This window comes from Pinus tabuliformis, chromosome 6 (assembly GCF_031772625.1).
Source record: "Pinus tabuliformis cultivar Carrire ecotype Pingquan chromosome 6, CPIR1, whole genome shotgun sequence".
Lineage (NCBI taxonomy): Eukaryota > Viridiplantae > Streptophyta > Pinopsida > Pinales > Pinaceae > Pinus > Pinus tabuliformis.
Genome location: NC_142292.1, coordinates 976,494,523 through 976,510,639, shown reverse-complemented (window position 1 = coordinate 976,510,639; position 16,117 = coordinate 976,494,523). Strand labels below are relative to the sequence as shown.

General features: G+C 36.1%; 1 protein-coding gene across 3 annotated transcripts; it reads left to right on the top strand.

Annotated features, from left to right (window-relative positions):
• Window positions 1–263: 263 nt before the first annotated feature.
• On the top strand, window positions 264–14,679 carry LOC149262259 (uncharacterized). Of its 3 annotated transcripts, XM_089423792.1 has the most exons (10): window positions 1,669–1,791; window positions 2,756–2,877; window positions 3,910–3,975; window positions 4,219–4,307; window positions 4,785–4,875; window positions 6,543–6,704; window positions 6,893–6,985; window positions 13,820–13,906; window positions 14,000–14,092; window positions 14,265–14,679. In XM_089423792.1, exons 6-10 carry the CDS (start codon window positions 6,672–6,674, stop codon window positions 14,460–14,462), a joined length of 504 nt encoding a protein of 167 aa, XP_089279918.1. In that variant the 5' UTR covers window positions 1,669–1,791; window positions 2,756–2,877; window positions 3,910–3,975; window positions 4,219–4,307; window positions 4,785–4,875; window positions 6,543–6,671; the 3' UTR covers window positions 14,463–14,679. The 3 variants fall into 3 exon arrangements, with proteins under 3 accessions (XP_089279921.1, XP_089279913.1, XP_089279918.1); XM_089423795.1 differs by lacking the exons at window positions 1,669–1,791; window positions 2,756–2,877 and adding an exon at window positions 264–395; XM_089423787.1 differs by lacking the exon at window positions 2,756–2,877 and having other exon boundaries at window positions 1,657–1,791.
• The last annotated feature ends 1,438 nt before the right edge of the window (window positions 14,680–16,117 follow it).

The window sequence follows — 16,117 nt, the reverse complement described above, 5'->3', positions numbered from 1 at the left end:
CGCATCAATATTTTATTTGATGTGCCCAATTATTTTTCCAAAGTAAAACTATTATTCAGCTTAAATAATAAAATGTATAATATTTCAAATTCTATAAAATGTATAATATTTCAAATTTTTTGAAAATCCGTTTTACTGAAACACAAATATATGGCCGTCGATGACATGATCGGACCGTAGATATTCTATCCCGCCTTTAAATTCAAATCCTCTTGGTAGTTTGGCGCCATTGCGCGTATCCCTCTCAACGAGCTCAGTAGCTCGCATATGAACAATCATGGTTTGCAATCGCATAAACATTGCCCCAGAATCGATCCACGAGCCACCAGATCTCTCTCTGCACGACTTCCAACAGTTCATCTGCGTTTCTTCGTGGTCAAACGATTTCAGAAAAGGTATTTTTCTGCAAGAGAGTGCTAAAATTGCAAAGCGCCATTATTTTCTTGTCGCCGTGAATCCTCTACGCCTTGTCCTAATGAAATTATTTAGAGTTCTTGATTGGAAAAATTTGCCATATTTCAACTTTCTGGAAATATTTCATTAAATAAGCTACCGTATTATCTAAAATAAATCTGAAGAAAGAGGCCGTGCTCAAAACCATGTTTTAAGCAGCAAATTTCACAAGGGTTATTTCTGGTTCAGTTATTCTGAGCTTTCAATGGAAAATTTTGACTCTATTTTGGCTTACAGGCAAGATTTCATAAACTAACGCTCTCTATAAATGGACTAGACAAGGTTGTGCTCAAAATTTTGTTTAAAAAATGACAGAGTTTGGGAAGAAGTTCTTTAAGTTAATGGATCAGCATTCAGATGCATTTCGAGTGGTTTGATTGAATGATTTCTGTCTCAGTTCCGCACATTTAAAAGTTTTGGAGAATGGGAATTGATAATTCTGGTATTCGATGGTGTTCTATTCAAATTACACAGAAGAAGATAGAAAGCTAGGGCTTTTAGAGGCTAAGCGTACACAATGGCACAATCTTTACAGGTTTTCGTGAGATTTTTAAGACTGGCAAATAGGATAGAAAATTAGGGATTTCACTAAGCCAAGAAAGCTAATGCTACATTCTTTACAAATTTACTTCAGAGTTCTGAGACTGAACATTTTTGATGTTCAAGTGGTTCGTAGATATCTTCATGCGGTTTCTATTTCCATGGAACCAAGAATTTGATACCTCAACATGAAATACTGTGCTCCGAAGGGTTTTCCCTTCCAGCTCATCTTTGTGTAATGGAATAGAATCGTTAATGCTCTTTAGTGTCTGGAGAAGTCAAAACTAATGGATCAGGAAGCAGGGGCTATTGGAACGGTTAGTAATTGAGGGAAACACTATTCTTCACAATATAACAACGTAGAGGAAAACTCATGGTACATTTTTGTAGTTTTGGTCAGATTAGGCCATCCAAGCACGCCGTTAGAGATTTCAGAGAGAAGCTCTTTGTTTTCTTTAGCACCGGCTGAAGGGGAGAACTTTTGCCACATTCCGGGGTCATCTCTGTTCATTATAGAAGGAGGTCTTGTAACCTGCTCCAAACTGCCAGTTTCTCTCTTTGAAAGTTTGTATTGAAAACCAGTGCTGGGTCGAAGGTTTACTCATATGAAGGATGCAGAAAATGAGAGTCCTTTAGTGAGTCCATGAAAAAGGCTTGGCGAAGATTTGGGGCAAAATGATACCTGCAGCAGAGCCAACAAAGTTCCAAAATTAGAGCCAACCTCACCAATTAAAATCTGCAAACAACCTGGAATCCTATCTTTAGGACGAGATTGTTTGAAGCACCCCGAAAACTCAAGTATGTTATTACTATGCTACCTTTCTATAGACTGGAATTATTTCTTTTATTGCTGCAATATCCGTGATATAGTCCTGGTTCAAGCAATTGAAAGATAGACTTGATTTTTCTTCTAGTTGATTATGAGACTCTGTAGTTGAAATTTAAAAAATGATATGCCCAATGTTGCATGGCCCATTGATCTATGCAACAAAGGTTTTATGTTGACCTAACAGGGGAATGAACTCCAGTGGGCCCAATTCTGGGCTATACAATATTTTTTGTTTAATAACAGAAATGATAATTTGAATAAATTATTTAAATAAGCAACCTTACTATGGGCCAGTGACACAAAGAACAATAAACTTAGAAATCTATTTTGCTGAACAAAAGAAACAAGCTTGGAGAATATTGTTACTCTAAAGATTCAACTTCAACTTCATATGACACAAAAGATGGGGTGTTAACTTACGATATTTAGCCAAAGTAAATCTGATAGGAATGACTAACTTGGAAAGTAAACAACTGGGCTCCCAATGCCATTTAGCGGCCAGCCTTTCATGAAACAAACAACGCAACCTTGCAGGTAGTACATTCCCACAGTGCAAGTTGTTTATGAATAGCAATAGGAAGCACTGCAAAACTGGTTGATGTAGACCTTCTGTGTTCAGTCCTCCTGTCTATCTGTTTTATACAATTTGACAGCAGTATTAACTGATACTCACATGGGGACCAACATGAGAAGCCATAAAAATTCAAAATGATTAAGCACTGAGAGAACTCTTTCTGCTCATACAGACCTGTAAAATGTCATCAAGATTAGAAAGGGAATGGCATATATCAGGAAGATCATAGATCACAAATTTCACCCTAATCTACACTGTTTGTTGTTTCTGAAGTGAGGTTGTTTTGCTTTCCAGTGAGAAGATATACTTGAATTCTGAAAGGATATGTTATAATGCTGATACTACTTGTGACTGCACAGAGAGTCCCTGAGTCACTGAACAGCCACCATTCCTCTGTGGAAAACTGGCTTCTGTATGAAGGGGTGTTACCTGCAACAATGCCTATGGACAATCCTGCAGAAAAATGGGCTCTGCTTGAAAGGTGTGTGATCCCTTCAACATGCCGATAGCTGATGGTTATAATTTTGAAACATAACCCAGAGGAGAAAGAAAGGAAACTTCTTCCTAATCGCGCACAGGGCAGCCCTTTCATATTGATTAAGCCAGATGCAACTACAGTTCCATGGGAACAAGACCAAAAGCCATCATCAAAACACAGTGTTCCATGACACTAGGAAATAGACCTTGAGTCAATCTGGTAAATGCATTATCTGTAACAGTAAGAATAGATGAACCGTATTCCTCAGTAACTGCTATTCCTCACATCTAGAATTTTGCACCCCTTGGTATCCTTAGTGAGTCTTTTCCTTCTTTCCAGAATGGAATTTTGAGTGTAGGTGCTTTTGTGATTGTTTCATTGCCTTCTTGTATATTATTGGTCTCTCACGTGCATTCATGGACAGGCATAGCCCACTAGATATCTGAGAGTCTGAAACAGGCTTGACAATTCTCAAAGTTTTGTAAACTTTTCTTGTCATTTTAGTATCTAGAGTCTTGTCTGCTATGGTTTGGAACTTCTTGAAAAAAATGTTGGCATTGGGGGTACACATGCTAGTTTTACATTTTTACCCAATATGGTGGTGTGTAAGGTATCACAAGATAATGTTTTGTTGGAAACACATCAGGATGGTTTTCCTGCTATTGATGTGAATGACTACTTCTGTTAAGCATATTTTGCTCTATGCCATGTTGTAGGAGGATGCATACCTGGGATTGAGGAACACATCCTATGGTCTGAGGGATTTGTCCAAATTTTGGGGACATGTCTTCTGGCAACATATCATAGTTAAAATTAGGCTTAACAGCAATAGCCATTTGTATCAACAGCAGGAAAACCATCCTGTTCTATTGTCAACTGTGCGCTCTATAAAAAGTACATCGCAAATTAAAAAGTTTTATTGTGCACGCATGGCAAGTTGTTAGATATGTGTGTGGTTGTCACTGAAGTATTTTACAGAAAAGTCTCTGTCCATATCGTAAGAAATTGTTTTATTTGATGGGTTCTGGTTTACAGGTTGGCAAGGGGTTATCTAGAGATGAAAATGCTCGTGAACTAGCTATCCAGCACTGGCTTGAGGCTGTAAGTCCTTATCAATTCCCAAGATTAGACTAATGTGGACTATGGGTATAATGTTTTCTTCTACACTCTAGTTTCAACTTTCATCCTTGGGACCAACATTTCAGAGCTCAGAATTATCGTAAAGCAGAAATTCCAGTAAAGGGCATACAACAGTATTGATTGTGGTGTAAATTTTCACATTGTTGTAATAAACACTCATATCATGTCATATGATTAATTTAATTTGTTGTTTGATAAATGCAGATCGATCCGCGGCATCGTTATGGACGCAATCTGCATGTATATTATAATGAATGGGTTAAACGTGATACAGCTCAACCTTTCTTCCAATGGTGAGTTCTGTATTAAACGCTGTTTTCATCATACATCTGATAATGTGTACAGTGCTAGATACTTTCCTACTTGACATTGCCCTAGTAGGTCCAATACCCTGCAAATGTTTTGAGATTTCTTGCAGTGTCAACAACAAGGGAAACAGCTTTTCTCTTCATATGAATGAGATATTGTTTTACAAAATTTCATCCACCCTACCTTTAGTGGGTCTATTACCTGGTCCTGTAAATGTTTTTAGATTTCTGGCAGTGTCATGAAGAAAGAAAACCATTTTCTTTTTCATATTGGGACGTGCTAAGCTTGTTTTCATTCTATCAAATTTATTATCTTGTTGGTTTTACACAAAGAGACTTGAGGACAATAGGACCTCCGTCACATTAGACACAATTCAGTCATTTCATTTGTCACTGAATCTAGTTATTTTTTGGCATGTTTAATGAGCGATGAAGCTGAGTCAATTTAAAATATCAATGCAGGCTGGACATCGGAGATGGCAGAGAAGTAAATCTTCCAGACAAGTGTTCCAGGTCAACGCTAAAAAAGGAACTCATAAAATATCTTGGCCCGGTAAGGCTTTATCTATTCTTTTGCTGCGATCCTATCTAGTATACAACACTAGCTGACTGAGAAATTTTTAGCCTGGTGATTATGTCACGGAAGCAAGGGGAATTGTTCCCAGGGGTGGGGGATGTTTCCTGGGGATCAGGATACTAGGGGATGCCTTGGGGACATCCACTGCCATAACTAATCAGCAGCTGATGCTAAGGGATGCCCCTGTCATCGACAGGGAGCTGCCCAGCGACATCCTCTTCTGTTTGGGTACACCAGGATTCCCCCTAATTCTATGGAGATTCATAGGCATTTTTCACGGGGCCTGATGCCTCTAGATGAAAAATAGTCATTTTCCAATTTATTTCTCCCTAGAATGTTAAAGGCCGCCGCACATATTTAATGATAGTTACGGTGGCATTGACACCGATGATGCCAAAGACTCGTTGCTCTGCATGGCAGCAGAAGATTGAGCATACGCTCTTTAGGGTTGGCTAGTGGCTTTGCTATTTTTATTTTTTATTTGGTCATTGTGCATTTTTATAATGTGAGACTATGATTTATGGATGCATCACTGTATTTCCATTTTTCATTTCGTAATGATAAACCCAATCGTTCATATACTTGAATTGCAAATTGTGTATTTGGATATTCCATCATCACTAATTATTGATATATTTTTTCTATATATTGCAGAGGAGTGGTTCTCCTATATCCAATCCTCTGCTGTCCCCTGAAATTTGGGGGTCTCTAGCCATCCCAAAACTTGTACCCTGTCACTGTATCTCTGAACCTTTCTGAAACATTATGTTGGCTTTTGCTATCTATACAAGTAATCCTGTTAGAGATTGCACATAAATATGTGGTCTGCATAATAATAATAATAGTAATAATCCAATTTTAATGTCACAACCAAGTTAGACATCAAATTGATGTATAACGTTCTCTTATTTGTGGTATAAGAAACCCATCTTGATGAAGTGATTTGACTGTTAAATTCTATAAAAGCATACATACTCTACTTTTTTCTATATTTGAACCACACCCACCCATTGTTTAGACAGCTTGCCACATGGGTTCTGCTTTGTAAGTAAATAAATCATAACCTCCCTTAAATGTCATTGAAATCTTGCAAAAGTATTCATCCGGGTAAGAGGAAGATGTTATTTATGGTCTTGTCTAAATTTGTGTTGCACTACAAAACTAGAATATCATTCGCACACATAGAAGTTGGATATGGAAGAATAGTAGTCCTGTGTTCGGTGGTTGTTGATGGCCGTAATGTTCGATCACGCTTATTTGGTTTTGTCCCCTGCATGGCATGACTGTTGCCTTTTAGGAGTTTAGACCTATATCTTAGTCTCCTATGGAGCAATTCATCTATATATTTTTGTACAACGGAAGAGCCATCCATCCATCAATCATGCTTTCTTGTACCTAGTTGTTTGGAAATGAAATTATAAGGAGACATCAAACTATAAATTATATTAGCTTGCTTTAATGCCTTGCCATCTTAAGAATTATGATATTATAGCCATTGATTTCTCAAATGTCATGGGAGGAGATGAGCTCTGTGTGGAACATTGTAGTTCAGCTTTCAATATGGACATTCAAACCATTGTAGCTTATTTTTTCTTTTCTACTTTTGAAACTCATTAAAAAACTAATTCTCACTTGTTCTGCAGAAAGAGAGGGAACATTATGAGGTTATTCCTGAAAATGGTAAACTTGTATACAAGCAAACTGGGCTGTTGGTTGACACTACCGAAGGGAGTGACACCGAAGGGAGTGGAGAATCACCCTGGATATTTGTTATGAGCACGTTGAAAAAGCTATATGTTGGAAAGGTATTTCGACATTAACTAGATGAATCAACAATTCTGTAATAGTATTTCAATTTCCAGCATAAAGTCTTTTTTGGATATTTTAATGGCAGTTATAAATGTTGTCTTCGCTTTTGAAGCGGACCTAGAAGGATCTATGTTTTCAATGCAAGGTGTTTTTTAACATGGTCCGTTTGTTGCTGTGTGTACAGAAATTGAGGGGGACATTCCAACATTCTAGCTTCTTAGCTGGAGGGGCTACATCTGCAGCTGGAAAACTCACTGTACAGGATGGAGTTCTCAAGGTAATCTATCAAATTCTTTGAAGATATTTAATATTCTTCAGAAATATAAATATCAGGGTTTTGTTCAGTACATTCAGCATTGGTAAAACTTATTTGAGTATTTATTAATTTTTCTTATGCACTCAGTTGAGGCATATCTGAAAATGTTTATCCATCTGTATAGAATTGCTGATGGGATTTGAGTAGCACGAACACTATGATCAAGTTTCTGCCAACTTAAACAGTCACTTTAATGATTCAAACAGATCTTGTCACATGTAGATGTTATGCATGGTGACATTCCTTATGGAATCTTAGCACGAGAGTAGTCACAGACTGCATTCAGGAGTCAAGAGACAGCTCCACAAGATCTGGTCTCATTATTCATTAGTCACAGACTGCTTTCAGGAGTAAAGAGACAGCTCCACAAGACTGGTCTCATTGTGCATGTTATGAACTTGAAACAGTCTGTCCACTTATTGTTAGAATTGGGACAGTCCAACTATTTCCAAAATGCATTAGCACTATAATTCTACCAAAGTCAATAATAGGGCATTCTTGCTTAGGAGAAAAGTCTTCAGATTCCTGCGTTTTATAAATACTGAATAGAAATTCAATAAACATCAGAATTTAATCAAGTAGGCTAAGCTTACATAGAAATAATAGTAATTAGTTACCTAGGGAAAAAGGAAGAAGGTATACGGTATTTACACATTCAAAAAAGCAAAGCTACGTCCAAAGCCACACATTAACAAAGTGAAACGGCTTCCTCAAATCTAAGATGGTCATCAAAAGGAACCGTCCAGAAGTGGATGGGGATTTGAAATTCAACAGCTAGTGAGACATCCTTTTTCATTCTGTGAGCGAATGGTAGGATAACCATGAATCTGCATGGATAGAATATGCTAAATCAGCCGACAATCAAATACATATGAGATTAAGTCTTCAAATTAAATAACTTTAGATTATAATTTGAATTTACGAGCAAAGGTAATATGCGAGTCGTGCATTTTGTTAAAAATGTAGCATTTCATGTTAGAAAACTTTGATGGAGTTTTTGGAACACTATCAATGTTTAATCCTCCATAAATATTGTAATTGTAATTAATTATGTTAATGATACTTGTATGGGCATGTAAATGTAAATGGGTCAAAAGACTCATGATAATTGTAATTATATTTTAATAACAACTGATAAAGAGGTGGAGCCTTGATACCAACCATGAGAAGCCCTGAGAGGGGAGGGAAACTAACACTAGGGGTCAATGGAATTAACCCTTGCCAATAAGCCAAATCTTCATAAAGTCGAGATTTTCAACTTTCCCCAAGAAATATCTATAATGGGAAGGATGTGGTAGTAACTTCCATATTTATGGAAGTGGTTGGGTTGTACCCCAATTGTCTCATCCAATGTATGGGTAGAGTACCATTCACAGATTTCTAGCCCCTGGGTTCTAACCTCAAGATACACTTGGATTTGCCGAGTATTCATTGTAAACTTTTCTTGTCATTTTAGTATCTAGAGTCTTGTCTGCTATGGTTTGGAACTTCTTGAAAAAAATGTTGGCATTGGGGGTACACATGCTAGTTTTACATTTTTACCCAATATGGTGGTGTGTAGGGTATCACAAGATAATGTTTTGTTGGAAACACATCAGGATGGTTTTCCTGCTATTGATGTGAATGACTACTTCTGTTAAGCATATTTTGCTCTATGCCATGTTGTAGGAGGATGCATACCTGGGATTGAGGAACACATCCTATGGTCTGAGGGATTTGTCCAAATTTTGGGGACATGTCTTCTGGCAACATATCATAGTTAAAATTAGGCTTAACAGCAATAGCCATTTGTATCAATAGCAGGAAAACCATCCTGTTCTATTGTCAACAAATTTTACCTCAAGATACACTTGGATTTGCCGAGTATTCATTGCAAGCAGGTTAAAGTTAAAACTAGCATTAGTACCCATTGCTAACATTTTTTTTCAAGAAGCTCCATACTTTATTTGCAACTCCTATATCCAGGATTCAGGATTTGTCGGGGGGGGGGGGGGGGGAAGGTACAGAAATGTCCTGAACAGCTCGAGATGCTCCTTGGCTTGCTACCTGATGTCTGCATGATGCAAAATTTAAAGTTGGGGGACATCCCATGTTATGGTCATATGCATCTAATTTGTAAATTTCATTTTCCTTCACACCATGCATCTAATTTGTATTCTGTATGAGAATTAACAAAGGAATGATGCTCTTTTTCCTCTTTTCCGCTTTCCACAATATTTGTTGTTTTTTTTGGTGAGTTTTCCATGTTCTAGATCCCACTTTGTTCCCACACACTCAAATTTTAGTTGCCTTGCTCTGCCACAATAATAATGCTTCAAATTCTTAGTTCTGGATTTGCTTATTCTTATTTTTAGATTTGCTTTAAACCGAATCTTTACCTGTAAATTGAGATGTAAACTTAGAGTTGTGTTTATAGATTCAGAAATAAAGTTGAGTTTTTGAAAAGTTCTCAAATGAGAGGCAAACGTTTCAGGCTAAGCACAACCATACCCTTTATTTTCCTCCCTTCCTATGGATTACAATTGATAATCTAATATTTTTTAACTTCATTTGATTCTCTGAAGTTGATTCCCTTCCTCCATTTTCATTAAAATCATCATGTTATAAGGCAAAAGGGCATACCTTTATATGAAATTTTGCCAGCAAAGAGTCCAAAATTAAATTTTGGACAATCAATTTTTCATGCAACTAAGCAACATTGCTTTTTAACAATACTCTTGGTTCAACATTTTTTGACAATGGTCTTGGTTCAGTACTTTCTTACGAGCAGAGCCCTCTCCATTCCTTCAAGCAAGAGTGGTCTCCTTGGAAAAACAATAAATCTGACCATTTCAATTTTTTCATAATGTAATACCTTGTACCGGATATCTTTGGTTTATGCCTTCTAAAATCTTGGATACCTCATCAATTTTTCCCTTAGAGAAACACTGTTTTACAGAGTCAAAAAGTTAGTTTCACAACCTCTTCTAATTATTTTGCCTTCTAATTGTAATGATTTTTCCACTTCACTGGTCTGAAATAGAGCAGACATTACTTCTGTGTATACTTTAACATGTACAGAGGATTTACAATCTATCACTTCTTCAAGAACTTTTTAAGCCTCAATTTTTTTTCCTACCTTCCCAAGATGATGCATGCCATAGATAAAACTTGCATGACTTGGAACAACACGTTCCCTAAGCATTTTGTTCAGTATCTGGGCAACGGCTTGAACTTTCTTTGATTTGCAGCAAGCTTTGATGAGTGAATAGTACAGAGCATATGTGGGTGAGAGACCCTTTCTAATCATTATTGCCAGTTGATTCACTGCCTCGTCCACCATACCCAACTTGCATAGGCCTCCAATGAATGTCCTCTAGCAAACTATATCAGGATTTAAATTTTTTCATCTCCATTAGATAGTTCCTTGCATGGTCCACTCTACCAGCGTTGCACAAAGCATTGATCAATGCATTCAAATGGATTGTCCACTCCGAGAAAGGATTGTCCCTGATTTTAATATATAGTGTGACAAACCGTATGTGACAGGCAGGTGGAAAACTTTTCTCGCAATTGACTAAGCGACGTCCTGCGAGCCAGACTTGAGACGGAAACCCTCGTCAGAAGTATATGCTTGGCTCTTTTCCAAACAAATGAAGAGTCAATGAGGTTCTGTGTAATCACTTTTGGTATCGTATTGGGTTATTGTTAGAAGCGATAATTGGATTCGGATTCTCATCGAGTGAGTTGTTCTGCTTTCTCAATTTGAGAGGGTTTGTTTGGAGGGAAAAACGAAAGAGGACATACAAGAATAGTGAGGGGAAAGATGCAGAGGAAGAGGATTGAGAACATCGCCAGCAGGCAGGCTACATTTTCCAAACGTAGGTGGATTGCTGAAGAAAGCTTACGAGCTCTCGGTGCTCTGCACTGCAGAAGTTGAACTTGTGATTTTCTCCCCAGCAGGAAAGCTCTATGAATTGTTTTTTAGTGCAAATCCTACTATTTTGATTCTAATAATCATGGCTATGCAAACCTCATGAGATTCTTACTAATAACCCCGGTGGTGCAAGCCCTAGTAAGCTCGATGTTGAAAAACTTAGTGTAAAACCTCCAACAACAACATAATCAATACATGATGTCAAAAAAAATGGAGAAACATCCAAGGTTCTTAAGCAATGATGTAATGAATGAGGTGGAGAAGCATCCAATGTTATTGAGCGATGGTTAGCTATACGAGGAAACATGCAATGTCATCTTCCTTTCATTTTCATGGATATAACTTAATATAACTTTCTTACGTAGAAAACATGGCTTATCTTAGGCTTAACCATGCATATAAAATACCACCTATCATCTTTTTTTTTTTTGTAAGCTTAGGTGGGACCTTCTCATTTGCCAGTTTTTACATGTCCGTTATTCACCCCATTTCCAGGGAGGGTAGCACAAGAATCGAACCCAAGATCTCCGGTTCGGTGAGACTTCATTTCCACGACCATTGCCACTTGAGCTACCCCATGCGGACACCACCTATCATCTTCATTGAAAAAAGAATGGTGTCTTTGTTCATAAATATCAATGATTAATCGTAGGAATGGCTATTATTCTCTATCAAACAAAATCAAGGACTAAGTAATGAAGATCTTGGTCGACAACAAAACTTATGATTATTAACTTCACATTAAAATTCACTTCATCTCTGCCACCTTCAAGGAAATCTTTGTTATCCATCACCATATTGATGTTGTGACTTGGTCCTTGAAAAACATTCAGCATGTTTGATTCATGGAAACCTTCAAGTTAGACAGTATATGTCATGCTAACTTGCAAGAGATTGGTGTGAGGTACATTGAGGCTTGCAGGGCCTGCCCTGCAGTTTGCCCTCATGAAAGCATAGAAGTAGATTATAACCAGTTTCTTAGGAAACCATGAATCCTTTCTAGCCTTGACATCTCCGTGACCAACAAGATATACAACTCCTGATAATTCAGAACACTTCCATAGTTCCAAATGTACATCACAAGAAGGAAGCAGGTGGCAAAAACCATTTATCCAACCATTTTCCCCCACTTTCATCAAAACTGCAGAAAAATAAATTAGCTCAGTTGATCCAAATAGAACAGGAAATCCAATCGCAAGGAATATATTTTTTGCCCATATAAGAACCATGACAAGAGTCACTAGGCTTGTAGTCACCATAATCATCTCTACCTTTGCAATGCCATATGCATTTGATATCTCGACCGTGCTCTTAAAAAAATCACATACCAAGACACACATTATCATTAGAACCCAGTTGATGACAAGAATGTAGATCTGACCCATGAACCGTCGGGATGTGTGAATTATTTTCAATCTGGGAAAGCATCCTAGGGCCATGGACATTTTAATAGATGAAATTGTTGCTGAGATCATTTCCTGGCTTGCAATCATGGCAACAACACTAGCTATCACGAAGACTGGCCAGATAAAACCATATGGAATTGAAGCAGAGAATATGTTCTCCACCACAGAGGGATGCTTCATAAGATATGCAACTTGATCCATGTAAGCCAATAGTAGGCATGGGAATACTACACATGTGAAGGCTATCTGGATGGATCTTACTGAGAAGTGACCCAAATCAGCAAACATAGCTTCAGCTCCTATTATGCATAACACGCAACCTCCTAGGGACATCCATGCTTTGATAGTGTTCCTCTTGAACAAGTAATAGATATAAACAGGATTGAATGCCCTTAAAATTGTCATGTCATGTTAAATAATATTGTAAAGTAAAATAGAACCAATAGAGAAAAACCATATCATGAGTGCCAGAGAAAATGTCATGCCTACTTTGCTTGTACCAAACTGTTTTATGCTGAACAAGATCACCAGGAATATGATTGAGACAATGACCATTGTTTTCAACTTTAGTATTTTGTCAAATATTAAGAAATGCGAAACATAATATATATGTTAAAGAAGAAACATATTATATATCTTCAAGGAGAAACATATAATGGTAATGCAAAGTTTTAAAAGGTATGTGATCCTTAGGCTTATTGGAGAGTATATAAAAAATTTCACACCTTTTTATGAGATATGGGAGGAAAACATGTTAAAGATTTTTAATAAATATAAAATTTCCAAAATGATGCTAGTTACGTGTGATTCTTTTTCATTGTTTGTGATTATGAAAAATGAAACTCAATGTTTTTTCATTAGTGCACACATATTTCATTATATAATTGCATATAGAAAAATCATTCCAGAGCCGATAACAATAAAAGTGAAGAATTTATGGTCCAACGTTATATTTAAGGGAGATGTTTGAGGATGACGTTTGAATTTTGTTTTTCATTTTAAGACATTTGGAGCAAATATTAGGAAGGACTTTGAGAAAGGATTGTCCTTGATTTTCGAAAATGGAGGTGTTCCTTTCCAGCCATATGCCCCAAGTGACCATCAAAGGGAGAGCTCATATGGTTTTTGGATGTTTTCTTTATAGCCATTTTTTTACACATATCCATAGAGTCTCCATGCCATTGATGTGAATTACTTGTTCGGTTTTTTTTAACCAAATTTTTTAACCAAACAAGAAAAATTAAAAAAATGCCTCAAGATCAAAGACTGAAACAAAGACCTATTGACATACCTTTTAAAGTATGGAAAGAACTTGTAAAATCATATGAGAAGTTGGATGCACAAAGAAAAGCCGACAATGAGAGCATTCAGGTATTGAATTTTTCATTAAACATTATTTAGAATGTATTAATACTTATAAGTATCTTAGACATGTATTTGTGTGAAAATAAATTGAATTGGTTTATGTTTAAGGACAAGGCATCCAAGGCGAGGTTAACCAAGACAAAAGTCACTCATCGTAGTGGCCAGAAAGGTTTAAAAGCACTGATAACAACCTTTGTAAGTATATTAAACATGTGATATTTTTTTAATAAATTTTGTACTAGAAGAAAGTCATTGTTATCTAATTTCTCCCTATTTACTGATTGATAGGAACTAAAATATGGAAGACCTCCAAATCATTTGGAAAAGGAGGTGCTGCAGCAAAAGATATGGGTTGAATTTGTTGTTTGGATGGACTCTATGGTATGTAATCTTAGTTGGATTTCCAATATACTTTTAAACCATATTTTCATTTTATTTTTTAGTACTATTAGATATTATATCTTACCTCATTTTATGGTTAACATTGTATAACAAAAACATGCGTTGTGTTATGTAATTAATACTAACATGTAATATTGATTTTTTTTGTCAGAATGCTATAGGTAATGATTGCCAAGACGATGATCCAAATTATGTTCAACATATATCAGGAGATGATGAGGATGAGGATGAGGATGATGGTGGTGAAGGAGGAGATGATGATGATAGTTGCGGTGTTGGTGATGATGTGGATCAGAGTAATGAGGATGGTCAAGATGATCATGAGGATGATCTTGGTGGTGGTAGCTAGGCATGCACATGCATTGTTTTTTATGAAGAAATTATTGTGTAGAATGACATTGTTATGTTTAGATGGGTGTTGTGAATTTACCCTATATCAATGAGACATTTTGATTTTGTAATCATACGATGAGTTTGATTTATGTATGTTGTTAATTTATCGTAGAATAACAATATTCATGAAATATTTTGATTTGTTAATCATATTTGAATTTTACTTGTTTTGATTAAAAATAATACTGATTTTATTAGTATTATGTTGCTATTTTATACATGTTTTGAAAATTGTTAATGACACATTGTTATTTTTTTGGATGGATGTTGTCAATTTCTCTTAAATTTCTTTACAAATGATTTTGAATTGTGATATCTGCTTTAATGATATTTAGAAACTATCATATATTTCACTATGAATCTATAAAGGGGGTCATATATGTAAAGAAAAATATACTTTATATAAGAAGTCAAATGCAGATGTAACCATGGATGCAAAATTGAAAGTAAAATTGGATGTTAAACTAGGAATTAATACAAAATGCAAACAATTGACATACAAAGTGTTTTAAATTAGAAGTGAAAAATTGTGCAATAGTTGACACAAAGAAGGGAACAAAACATGGCATACAAAAGGATATCAAATTGGGCAAAAACAAGGACACATAAATGGGCACCAAATTAGATGCAAAAAAAGACAACAACTAGATGTAAAATAAGATGCAAAGTTGAGCGTTAAAAAGAAGCAAAAAACGTTACAAATTAATATGCCAAATGATGATGCAAATAATGGTGTAAATTTGGGATGCAAACTTGGGTGCAAAAAAGGAAAAAAAAAAGATGTAAGAAAAGACATAAAACAAGATGCAAAATGGGGCTGAAAAAGGGTGAAACCAAGGATGCCATATTGGATGTAAAAAATGATTCCTAATCACATGCAAATTTAGGCTCGAACTTAGACACAAAATTATATGCAAATGTGGACACAAAATGAGGCAAAAAAAGATGCAAATTTGGATGGTGAAAACAATGTAAAACTAGACACCAAAAAAATGCAAAATTGGATGAAAAAGTCGGTGTAAATAATGGTGCAACATTGGACACAAGTAGACACAAAAAAATGGTGCAAAAAGGGGCATAAAATAGCTTAAAATTGGATGCAAAACTTGGTGCAAAAACAAATACAAAAGTAGACGTAAAAAATGGCTCTAAATTGAATGTACCATTAGACACAAAATAAGATGCAAAGGTGGACACAACACATGACTCAACATAAGATGCAAATATAAATGCAAATTTGGATGCTCAAAATGATGTAACATTAGATGCAAGAGATGGTGTTAAAAATGATGCAAAATTGGATGAAACAAATGACTCAAAATATGGTGCAAAATGAGATGGGAAAAATGGAGACAAATCAAACGTAAATGTGGATGTAAAAAATGGTCCAAAAAAAGATGCAAAAATGGGCACAAAAATGGATGCAAAATTTGGTGCTAAATCAAATTCAACACATGGTGCAAAGATAGGCACCAAAGCTGGTGCAAAAATAGAAGCAAAAAGTAGTGTAAGACTAGATACAAAACCTGGCGTAAGACTAGATGCAAAAACTGACACAAAATGGATGCATAAAAAGACGTTAAATTGGATTCAAAATACAGTGTAAACTTG

Bases quoted from the DNA above. Each gene is read 5' to 3' on its own strand.
- LOC149262259 (XM_089423795.1), top strand. From the start codon at position 6,672: ATGAGCACGTTGAAAAAGCTATATGTTGGAAAG. The intron at 6,986-13,819 runs GTAATCTATCAA...TTTATGTTTAAG, and splicing joins TACAGGATGGAGTTCTCAAG to GACAAGGCATCCAAGGCGAG. The intron at 14,093-14,264 runs GTATGTAATCTT...TTTTTTTGTCAG, and splicing joins TTGTTTGGATGGACTCTATG to AATGCTATAGGTAATGATTG.